A 12,241-nucleotide genomic window follows, 5' to 3' on the forward strand; every position below is an offset into this window, starting at 1 on the left:
ATGGCCTGGGGAATAGCATGAATCTATCCCTTCTGAGCAGATTAAACCAATGCATAGATCTTCTTGCCCTTTAACCAGAACACGAGGACACCATGTGATGTGATATGAATCAAGTTTTCTAGTGTCTAGGTAGTTCATAGGGGTAGCAACCATAGTTTTAAACCACTGACTTAGTTCTATAAAACAAAACCATCCAGTCAGACCCAGTGGAATGCTAATTTGACCCAGGGAACTTGGGAGGCCAAGAAAGCTGAAGCCCTTATCTACCTTGGCTCTGTGTTCTGAGTTGAAGCCAGCCCCAGGGAACAGAGCCAGGACCCAGCTATTCCTGGTTCCCAGCAACTCACATAATTTATTTTGCTAAGAAATAGAGTTGGTTTCTGTTGTTTGGCTACTAGAATTTCATAGGATAGATTATTTGGGGTAACAGGATATCAGATTAATCATCTAAACCTCAGTTGTATAGTGATATGTAATACTTTCTGCTCCTTAGTATAATTTTATAATATCAACTCTGTTGGGCTTCCTGGTGGCCCAGTGGTAAAGAACCTGCCTGCCAATGAAGGAGACACAGGTTCAATACCTGGGTCTGGAAGATCACTTGAAGAAGAAAATAGCAACCCATTCCAGTATTCTTGCCTGGAAAATGCCATAGACAGAGGAGCCTGGAGGGCTAAGTCCATGGGGTTGCAAAGAGTTGGTCATGACATAGCTACTGAGCCTGCACACATGCATCAACTGTATTATCATATTACATAGAAAGCTTAAGAATTCTGCAGTTATATTCCCCTTTCTCACACCTCCCTCCATCACTCTGGAAGAGTCCTGAGGTTTGAGGAGATTAAAGAGAATTTTCATCAGGAATTCTCATTGCATCACTTTTGTAATGAAACATTGTCCAGTTTTGGTGCCTTTATTAAAGTGATAGGCATGGGAAACCCACTTGGTATATGAGCGAAGTTGTTTGGTTAAGAAAAAATCTGTATCTTACTTGCAACTTGTCTATATGGTTTGTCTTCGTACAGAAGTTCTGGTTTCTCCATTCAAAAGGCATTAAGGCATTAAACCACAGAGCCGCCGCCCCCACCGTCACCACCAAGAGCCTTCTTCTCTTCCTCCTCCAGTCTTGAGTTCTGTTCTCGCAAGTCTGCTGAGTGCTGGTATTGCCAGCCAGGGAAGACCACAGCATCATGAGGGCTTCCTTCACTCTCTAGGCTGGCTGACATACTGGGGGAAGCCAGGGACCCAGGGTCCTGTGGGGACTGCACACAGAGGGTTTCCCAAGGGTTTGGTTATAAACTTATCTCAGTTGGCTTAGAAACCCCAGGTAGATTATTTCTGGGTGTTTTGATGTAAATGGAAATTACACAGAATTCTAAGCATTTACATAGATGGGACCCTAACTAGGACTGGCAGCCCTGAGTATGACTGCTGTTTGGTTGCTGCTGTGCACCCACTTTAGTCAGCGAGGGTGCATCCAGTGGCAATCAGAATATGGCCTGCCATTATGATGCTAGTATACAGAAAGTGAAAGTGAAGTCGCTGAGTCGTGACCGACTGTTTGTGACCCCACGGACTGTAGCCTACCAGGCTTCTCCATCCATGGGATTTTCCAGGCAAGGGTACTGGAGTGGGTTGCCATTTCCTTCTCCAGGGGATCTTCCCGACCCAGGGATCGAACTCAGGTCTCCTGCAGTGTAGGCAGATGCTTTACACTCTGAGCCACCAGGGAAGCCCAGTATACAGAACCAGAAGCCAAAATGTATAAGAACGTGTATTTTATAGTCCCTTTAAACTGACATATAACTCTTGTGTTGATGTTTGAAAGTAAAACAGTCTACCTCGTTTTCTTCTACTCAGCTGCTGTCAACAGGAGCTCAACCCAGAATTGTGAGACTCACATGTCAACGATGTGACATGTGAGTCCTTTGTCATCCTTAATTGTTTATCTCTCCCCAAATGAGATAAATTTACCTATGTCCAGCTGCTGCTTCCAGCAACAGCAATCTGACAAGTTGAATTATTCTATTCATTCACACACACACTGTCTTATCTAGTGGATCTTGTAGGTATGATACATACACATAGATAAAAATATAGGAGCTTCCCTCGTGGTCCAGTGGTTAAGAATCTGCCTTGCAATGCAAGGGACACCAGTTCGATCCCGGGTCCGAGAAGATCCCACGTGCTGCGAAGCAGCTAAGCCCGTGCACCACAACTCTGAGCCAGCACTGCAGAGCCCATAAGCTGCAACTCCTGAAGCCCACACACCTAGAGCTTGTGCTCCCCAGCAAGAGAGGCCACTGAAATGAGAAGCCCCCACGTGACAATGAAGAACAGCCCTCACTGGCTGCAACGGGATAAATCTCACACACACAGACTCACACACATCCCTGAATAGACTTTGGACAGTTGAATGCAGTAGTCTACCAGAGGTTCCTGCTATCTCATTCTCATTACTAAGATTACAGGGCATTTTGTTTAGGGGGTGTGTGTGTATGTATACGTGTGTGTGTATATGATGTCAAAATACTGTCATATATGTACTATCATTTAAAACACAACCAACACGGCCTGACCTTGTGTTTGGAACTTTACATACCTTTCTAAATCATCTCAACATCCCCATGAGATCAACCAAGTTGTTATGGCCATTTACAAATATGGAGAACAGGTTCTGAGATTCACCTGAGAATTCAGGATTACTACATATCAGACTTGGAATTTGGACCCTAGCCTCTCTGACTCCATATCCTGACTTCCTAACCACGACTCTTTCCTGACTGTTTAATTCTCATGACAGTCCAACAACACAAATTCAATTTTATCATCATCCCTATTTTACAGATGAGAAAACTGAGGTGAAGTGACTTGGCTAATGTGCCTACATTATTGGTTTTCTGGCTTTGATTGGATTCAGTCATTTTATACCAGTGAAGTTCTGACAGGCAAGATAAATTAAAGTAATGTAGAGCATGGAATCAGTCCACCTGACCATCACATGGCTCATTCGGAAGGTTACTTTATCTAAAACCGTAAAGGTAAACATAACTTTTGCAAAAATAGTAATCAAAATAATTTCCTTGGAAAGGGTTATTGATAGAGGCTTATTAATAATACCAGAGAAGGCAGTGGCACCCCACTCCAGTACTCTTGCCTGGAGAATTCCATGGACGGAGGAGCCTGGAAGGCTGCAGTCCATGGGGTCGCTGAGGGTTGGACACGACTGAGCGACTTCACTTTCACTTTTCACTTTCATGCATTGGAGAAGGAAATGGCAACCCACTCCAGTGTTCTTGTCTGGAGAATCCCAGGGACAGGGGAGCCTGGTAGGCTGCCGTCTATGGGGTCGCACAGAGTCGGACACGACTGAAGTGACTTAGCCTAGCCTATTAATAATACACAACAAATATTAAATGTGTATTAGGTGCCAGAGACTATTCTACATGTATTAATTCATTTTATCTTTCCAACAGCCCTCTGATAAGGGTTCTGTTAGTCCCCATTTAACAGATAAGGAAACAGGCTCCAAGAGGTTAAATAACTTGGCCAGGCTTACACTGCTGAGTGCTGAGGGTTGGCCCAGAGTCCACAGCATTCCCCACTCTGCAGGATCGCCGTGTTAGTCTTCGTTTTGCGTTCTTTGAGTTTCTTTGATTCATCTGTGAAGTCATCCTCTTATCTCCCCTCATGTACTTTGCTGACCCTGAGGCAGACTGTCTAGGCACACTGGGGATACCTTAGTTATTACACTCCTATTCTGACATCTGAATTTCCCACAGGTCCATCAAATTAAAGACACTTTAGCATAGTTTGAACAGTAAAAAAATAAGTCTGCTTTAGTGGTTAAATACAGTGCTATTTAAGACTCATTTCTAGAACAATAGCTGACAAAATAAATGTAGAACTAGACTTTGATGCCTTTTTTTTTTTTCAACAATCCTTAGCCTTTATTAAACAGGTTCTGGAAGGTCTCTTTGTCTGATACATAGTCACTAATCAGATTCATCCTCCATCATTCACCCAGCTCTTGACTGATGATCAGGGCATGCTCCTCAGGTGTGCTTACTTTGGCCCTGGGCCTGCCGCAACTCTGCAATTTGTCTTTCTCAGGAGCCAATGTCTTATAATCACTTAACAAGAAAGTACTGTTGGTCAGTTATGGGAGAGACCTGGGCTCACTTGCTGCTTTCAGCTCCTACTTCCTCAAGCACATAAGATTCTGAAAAGAACAATAATATTAAACTGGTGCAAGAAGTCACTAACTCAGGTGAAATCTACGGACTCCGTTTTGAAATCAGAATTTTTTTTCCTGTTGTTTTGCTTAGAAGATCCCACCTCTTCTGATAAGTGCCTGAGCACATTTTAGAACTGAAATTTCAGTTCCCTTTTCTTCAGCAACTGAGACCTCATAGCTTGCTTCTGCAAGGGAGTTTGAAAATCACAGAACTCCTCTTTCAACCTGAGGCTGTTTGCTAAACAAGTTGTCATATCTTTCAGAACAAGACATCCATTTTTTAAAGACATTTAGGTAGAAAACACATTTTAAAACATATGCATCTCTCACAAGGTTATTTTATTTTCTAAATGAGATGTGGAGAAGGGACTCATTCCATTCTCAAGAGAAGTTTTTTTCTGTCTGTTCGCAAGGGATAGAACAGGGTGGGAGAAATGGCTGGGGCTTTGGATGTCATTTGGCCTGGGTTTGAATCTTGATCCATCATTACCATTACTTAGGGCTCTGAGCCTCCACTTCCCCGTCTGTAAAAATGGGAATTTTAATGCTCTAGCTGGGTTTCCCAGGTGGCGCAGTGGTAAAGAATCCACCTGCCAATGCAGGAAACACAAGCGGTATAGGTTTGATCCCTGGGTTGGTAAGATTCCCCTGGAGGAGGAAATAGCAACCCACTCCAGTATTCTTGCCTGGAGAATCCCATGGACAGAGAAACCAGGCAGGCTACATTCCATGGGGTAGCAAGGAGTTGAACACAACTTAGCGACTGAGCCCACACACACAGTGCTGGGGTTCTCTATGAACAGAGAGGCCAGTTGTAATCAACCGGAGTAGACATGATGACAACAACTTGATGATTTTTTCTAGCCCGTAATTTAGAAAGAGCAAATGGCAACTGAATAGGTAATAATAATAATGAGGCCATTAGGAAGCCAACAAAAGATTAATGATAGCTGTGAAGGGAGAAAGGCTGGAGTCTTGAAATTAGATGACTTTTAATCTTGACTTTACTACTTAGTAGCTGAGTTGCCCTGGGCAGGTTATTTCATTTGATTCTCTCTTTCGTAGAATGAGGACAATCCTGTTGGCCTTTTTATATCTCAGAACTGTCAGGAGTCTCAGGGGAAATAACAAAGTGTGTTTTGTAAACCAGAAAGTTTGAACCAGCTTCCTGAGGCCTTGAGGGGGGCGGGAGGTGGGGGAGGGGGGCGGGGCGGGGATGGGTTCTTTTTTTTTTTCAATATATTTGTTTTAATTGAAAGATAATTGCTTTACAATACTGTGTTGGTTTCTGCCATACAGCAACATGAATTTGCCATAGGTATGCCTACGGAGAAGGCAATGGCAACCCACGACAGTACTCTTGCCTGGAAAATCCCATGGGCAGAGGAGCCTGGTGGGCTGCAGTCCATGGGGTCGCTAAGAGTCGGACACGACTGAGCAACTTCCCTTTCACTTTTCACTTTCATCCATTGGAGAAGGAAATGGCAACCCACTCCAGTGTTCTTGCCTGGAGAATCCCAGGGACGGGGGAGCCTGGTGGACTGCCGTCTATGGGGTCGCACAGAGTCGGACACGACTGAAGCGACTTAGCAGCAGCAGCAGAAGCATGCCTATGTCCCCTCCCTCTTGGAACTCCCTCCCACCCCACCCCACCCCCCGGGTTGTCACAAATCCCCGGGTTGAGTTCCTGGAGTCGTACAGCAAATCCTCGCTGGCTGTCTGTTCCACGTGTGCTCATGTGCGTGTTTGCAGGCTGCTCTCCCCATTTGCCCACCCTCTCCTGCTCCCACTGCCATGTCCGCAGGCCTGGTCTCTGTTTGCATCTCCAGTGCTGCCCTGCAGATAGGTTCATCGTACCATCTTTCTAAATCCCGTGTGTGTGTGTGTGAATATTTGTTTTCTCTCTGTGACTCACTTCACCCTGTGCAATAGGCTCTAGGCCCATCTGCTTCATTAGAACTGACTCAAATGCATTCCTTTTGATAGCTGAGTAATATTCCATTGCATATATGTGCCACGGCTTCTTTGTCCATTCATCTGTCGATGAACATCTAGGTTGTCCCCACATCCTAGCTAGTGAAGATAGTGCTGTGATGGGCACAAGTGTCTTTTTCAATTACGGTCTCCTTGGGGTATATGCCTAAGAGTGGGGTTGTTGGGTTATATGGTAGTTTTATGCCTAATTTTTTGAGGAATCTCCATACTGTCTTCCATAATGGGAGGACATTGACAACCTACCCCAGGGTCCCAGCCAGCCCAGCCACCTGTGTTTATAAGCGTGTATCTTTGGAGGCATCTAAGATGACTAGATAACACACCATGTTTCTGCAGAGCATGTTTGTGCAAAACAAAAAATGAGATACTTTTTCTGGGAGAAATGTTTTCAGAGTTCCTCTAAAGGGTCTGAGTGAGGCCTGGTAAGGAAATTTCAGTTATATTTGCAACTGGAGAAAGGTGAAAGTCAAGACAGGAATTTTTATTCGAAACAGTGAGAAGACAAATACCGTAAGAAAGGAAAGGGCCACAAGAAGCGGAGGGAAGGAGTTTGGGACTTGGAGCAAGATTTCCACGCGCCGTTATTAAACCTAATAATTCATGGTTTTGCATTTGGGGGAGAATAATCAGCCATTGTACTCCAGTGGAAAACATCCAAGCGTTGAGTTTCCAGAGAGTCTGGGCTTCCTCTGGCCTGGCTTTGACTGGTGTCTAGGAGGAGAAATCCCTGTCTTCTCCATGTGTGCAAAAGGGCAGGCGTCTGAATGGATATCTCTTCTTTAAAAATGTCTGTGATGATAAATGTGTGCCTGGGATCTGGGGGAGCTGGGAATTCCTTGGTAATGCTCGTTTCTCATTTCTGTCCATGGCCCAGAGACAGATACCGGCCATATTCGAGGATGGAAACTCTTCAGCCTTGCCGTGTTCTCCTGCCCCTTGAGAGTCATGTTCTGTTTGAAAAGAGCTGAAAAAAATGAAGGCTGCTCTTTCACTTGGGATAAGAAAATCCTTCTCAAAGCAATAAGGGCTCTGTGAGAGTAACAGGATCCATATGTTGAAGCTGGCTGCTAATACATAGCATATGGGCCAGTGCACTTTCCAAGTTAGAAATATGCCTCTCATTCTCCAAAAAATGCTCCAGTAAACTCCAGAAAGGACCATAACTTCAGCAACGGGTGGCTGAGGCTCAGCTTCTGGGCTTCATAGGCCTGTTGTTCTGTGGAGTATGAGCCACAGATAGGGATTAAAAAGGTCCAGGTGGCTTTAAGATGGGTGGCACTGGCTTATAGCCCTCTCCTATAGGGCCCTGTGCTCCCCCAACGTACTGTGGACTTGGTCTCTTCTGTTAAGGGATGTGCATCCGATTCTTTGTTAAACCGAGTGGAAACACTTTATCTTCTACTGGCGGAGACAGCATTATGTAATGGAAAGAACACTTACCTGGGAGCCAGGTGGCCTGGACTCTGGAGCCACGCTGGCCCTCACTAGACGTGACCTTAGGGAAGTCACTTTACCTCTCTTTTCTTTTTTTAATTAAAAAAAATTAGTTTTTTTTTTTTTAATATTTATTTGTTTGGCTACGTTGAGTCTTAGTTGCAGCACGCACGATCTTTCATTGTGGCACTCAGGGTCTCTAGCTGTGGCCTGAGGGCTTAGCTTGTCCGACACATGTAGGATCTTAGTTCCCCAGCCAGGGATCAAACCCATATCCCTTGCATTGCAACACAGATTCTTAACCACTGGACCACCAGGGACGTCCCTACCGCTCTTTTCTGACCAGAAAATGAGGAGCTGGGACATGGTGATGGTTGGGACCCCTCCTGCTCAGGTCCATCCAGAATCCATCCAGAGGAGAGTGATGGAAGAAAGCAGCCACAACCAGGCACACCTGCCCGCTCCACCCCGGTGCTGTGGCCCCCACATTATAATCCACTGTAGCGTGAAACAGGTCGCCAGTCCTGGTTGGATGCATGAGACAGGGTGCTTGGGGCTGGTGCACTGGGATGACCCTGAGGGCTGGGATGGGGAGGGAGGGGGGAGGGGGGGTTCAGGATGGGGAACACATGTACACCCGTGGCTGATTCATGTCGATGTATGGCAAAAACCACTACAATATTATAAAGTAATTAGCCTCCAATTAAATTAATTTTAAAAAATTAAAAAAAAATAATAATCCATTGTAGCACTGCACACTTCGGGCGAAATTCAGGAAAGGTAGGGAGAAGACCTTTCATTGCTCTCAGGAAGAATTCCATCCTGGGTCTCAAATGAGTAATCGGAAGCAAACGGACTGCTGAGAGACAGGCGGCCCCTCCATTCCCATCATATTTATTCAGAGCTGGCATTTGGAAGCCTCTGGATTCCTGCTTCATATTCTCAGAGTGGCACGCTCAGCATCGTCGCCCAGCCCGTTCCTGATTTCTCGCTCCTCCCCATTTCGTTCCTGTCCCACCAAACCATCCCTTTCCCTGCAGCCTGTGCTGGGTTTTTCCGTGGGCTGCTTTGTCCATAGGATGGCAAGGAAGGCTGTGCCCCTGGTAGATATGTTGCCCCACGCTCCCCCTTGCCCGCCCCAAGCAGGCCCTTTGATCCCTGTGTTTCACTGAGTACAACCGCGGTTGCTTCATCAAATGAGCACAGACTGAGACCCACAACGGCTCTGCCTGCAAGTCCGTCACCATGGCAACGAGTATTCCCTGGGCTCTACTGTGCAGAGAAAATGGCTGTTAAAAGGAAGGGCTTGCTGAGTCTCTATTACTCGGTCTGTTTTGTCCAGGCCCCTCCTTCATACCGGCTTGCAGGCGCTTCATGCATTCAACCAAATGTCCATTAGCCTTTAGCTTGCTGATTTACTTTACCTAAGAGGAGGAAAGGCAGAAAGAAGTTGGATCCCAATGAATAATAGCACTTCTCCTACCCTAAGAATACATTTTCATGAGCAATGCTTATCTGACTTAAGCAGATAATCGAAGAACCGGGTGGATACAAGAATCCATGAGATCCGGTGCGATGTGTTTTGTCTTAATGGGTGGAGTGGACTGATAGAGCATGCGTGCGTGCGTGGCTAACTTGCTTCAGTCGTGTCCACCTCTTTGCAACCCTGTGGACTACAGCCCGCCAGGCTCCACTTCCCATGGGAGTCTCCAGGCAAGAATACTGGAGTGGGTTTCGTGCCCTCCTCCAGGGGGATCTTCCTGACCCAGAGATTGAACCCGCGTCTCTTATGTCTCCTGCATTGGCAGGCAGACTCTTTACCACTAGCACCACCTGGGAAGCTGGATAGAGCCTATGGGTATTCAAATCAAGTGTAGTGTAGTAGCCAAGGGATGCAGGGGGACCACAGGGCAGAGACTCCAGCACTGGAGAAGGGTGACTGACTGATCGGGGTGGCCATGTTTGATCTCTGTCTGCTCTGACACAAAGAGATGGATTGGTCCTATAGTTGCGAAGTAGGTGAGCATTTGTTTGACATGCCCTCCCCCAAAACCAGGTTGGATCTTCACGTCGAATCCTTTGTGGTCATTAGGCTCTACAGTGTGGGGAAGTGGCAGGAAGCCCTGTGCAGTGTTGTGAACAGCAGGCTTCCCTCTGAACACAGCTGTGGGGACCCTTCAGGTTGATGGTCCACGTGGAACTAGCTGGGCTGCTGTTCCCATGAACGAAGTTCTGCTGTTTGGAAGCAGGACCCTAAGTCTTCTCAAGGGGTCAGGAACATTTAGGGCAGAGTTTACCCCAGGTCTCCTGGGCGGCCTGCACCGTCTGATAGAGGACAGCAGTTGTACGTAAAATAACCTGGATCATGTCCATTCCTGGCTTTGGCGTGAGGAGCTGTGATGATACATTCTCAAAACCCAAACAACCTCCTCTCTTCGCTCTTTCTGGAAGTGGGCGAGGAGACTCCATTTTTTAATGAAAGCTCTGGTTTCTGTCTCAAAACTGCAAACGCGCATTAAACTGGACTTTTTGTCTTTTTCAGTTTCTCTGCAAGTGGATATTGTTCCCAGCCAAGGGGAAATCAGCGTGGGAGAGTCCAAATTCTTCCTGTGCCAAGGCAAGTACCCCCGTCACCCTGCGTCTCAGGAAACCCACCCTGCAGGGCAGAGGTCACAGCTGTGTCTGCTGGGCTGATGGTGTGCCTGGAATCTCAGTTTACCCTGTGACAGGGTCACTGGGTGACCTGAGAGCCAGGGAAGTACTCATACCGTCTCCCTTCCCCAAACCAAGTTTGCCCCAGTACAGTGAAACGTGCCCTGTGGACGTCTGCCTGGTGATGGAGGAGAGCGAGGGATTTCCTTGGGAAAGTCAGCACAGCCCCCAGACCGCTGCTCTGGGTGCCTCCAGAGTTCTGTGAATGACACTGGAGAGCAGGGCTGCTTCAGAACAAATGCTTCAGTGGGTCAGTGTCTGGATTATTAGAATCTCCCAGAGGAGGAAAATACAGGAAGTCCTAAAACATGCCTGAAAGAAAGCTGAGTGCTAGCATCTCTTCTGTGGTGAGGTCAGCTGTCCTGGGCTTTCCAGCTCTCCAGTCAATTCCAATATTCTGTCCCATTGCCCGCACCAGAGCTCAGAATTTGTCGAACCTAGTGTCCTTGTCTTTTGTTCAGAAAACATGCCCCATTTCCACAGCTCAGCTAATTATCAGGAAATGTCCTGCGGAGGAAAGGCTTCCTGTGAGGTTCTGGAGTCTCTGTATGTGACATGCCTGGGATTTGGAACATGAAAGGACCAGGAAAGAGCTGAGCTAGGTGTAAGCTGACATCCAGCATGCCGCTTTCAGCAGGGAGGGGTTTGAAATGCTGTCACGATTTGCACAGATTTGCAGCTCGTGGCTGCTGGATGTCTTCCCTCCAGCTTTGCCTTCATTACAGCCATTGAAACAAGCCAGAGATGCAGCCGTGGAGACCACAGCGCATCTTGCAAAGAGCGATATTTGTTGAAAACATGATGGGCCCTGAAAGGAAGGCTGATCCATTTCTACATTAAGCATCTGTGCCGGGCGGTGGGGTAGGGGTGCGGGGTGGGGGAGGGCGCTGGGCAGAGAGGACGCTGTGCAAGAACCGTCCAGGATCCCGGAGCCCTTGTTACGGCTTAGTGTCTGGACAGCTCAGCAGCAGCAGCGTCGTAGCCTCCGAGCTACCTGGGGAAGGGATGATGGGCGATGCTGGCTACCTTCTTTGAAGCATTTCAGCAGATGTGTTTGCCTGTCTGAGGCCGTGGGGGCTGCTGAAATGCCAGTTTGTGAAGGCAGATGGTGGAGCAAAAGTCGGAATTTATACTCAGAGACTAGCCGGCATCTCATCTTCTATACAGGAGACGTCATCTAAGCCCTCGAAAACAAGCTGATGAGTTGACTAACCAACTAGCGCTTGAGCTCAGATCCTGGATACGAACTCCCTTTGCCCCCCATTCTGCGAGGCTATAAGCTACCAGTTCAGTGCCTGCACACAGTAGGTCCTCAATAAATACCTCTTCCCTCACTAGGGATAGGCCCACTATGAGAAATATCAGCACCAGTGTTCGTTGAGTTCTTTCCAAATATTAATACACAGCAAGTAAATGCAGAAGTGACCAACAAGAATGGTCACACACAGGTGCACGCACACCTCCCACCTCAGCAGAGCTCTTCCTCAGTAGCTCTTATCACTACCTACTGTTTCCTGGAGGTGTCTTTGTCTTTTTAGCATCAGTGGTTTGAAAATTATCTCTCCCTCTTTAGTGGCCGGAGATGCCAAAGATAAAGACATCTCCTGGTTCTCCCCCAACGGAGAAAAGCTCACCCCAAACCAGCAGCGGATCTCGGTGGTATGGAACGATGACTCCTCCTCCACCCTCACCATCTACAACGCCAACATCGATGATGCCGGCATCTACAAGTGCGTGGTCACTGCGGAGGATGGCACCGAGTCAGAGGCCACGGTCAACGTGAAGATCTTCCGTAAGACCCCCTTCCTTCTCCTTCTGTATTCTCTGACTGCTCCTTTGGCTGGGAAGACAACATGGGTAGCA

At 47.1% G+C, this 12,241-nt stretch overlaps 1 protein-coding gene across 16 annotated transcripts in view; it reads left to right on the forward strand.

Moving 5' to 3' along the window:
- Positions 1–12,241, forward strand: part of NCAM1 (neural cell adhesion molecule 1) — a 366,923-nt gene that overhangs the window by 280,966 nt on the left and 73,716 nt on the right. For all 16 annotated transcript variants that reach the window (XM_055548057.1, XM_055548058.1, XM_055548061.1 and 13 more), the window contains exons 2-3: positions 10,209–10,283; positions 11,952–12,170. In XM_055548057.1, the coding sequence (XP_055404032.1) occupies positions 10,209–10,283; positions 11,952–12,170 (294 nt within the window). The remainder of the gene's footprint in view (positions 1–10,208; positions 10,284–11,951; positions 12,171–12,241) is intronic.

The sequence above is a fragment of the Bubalus kerabau genome, chromosome 15, assembly GCF_029407905.1.
Source record: "Bubalus kerabau isolate K-KA32 ecotype Philippines breed swamp buffalo chromosome 15, PCC_UOA_SB_1v2, whole genome shotgun sequence".
In the NCBI taxonomy this organism is placed as follows: domain Eukaryota; kingdom Metazoa; phylum Chordata; class Mammalia; order Artiodactyla; family Bovidae; genus Bubalus; species Bubalus kerabau.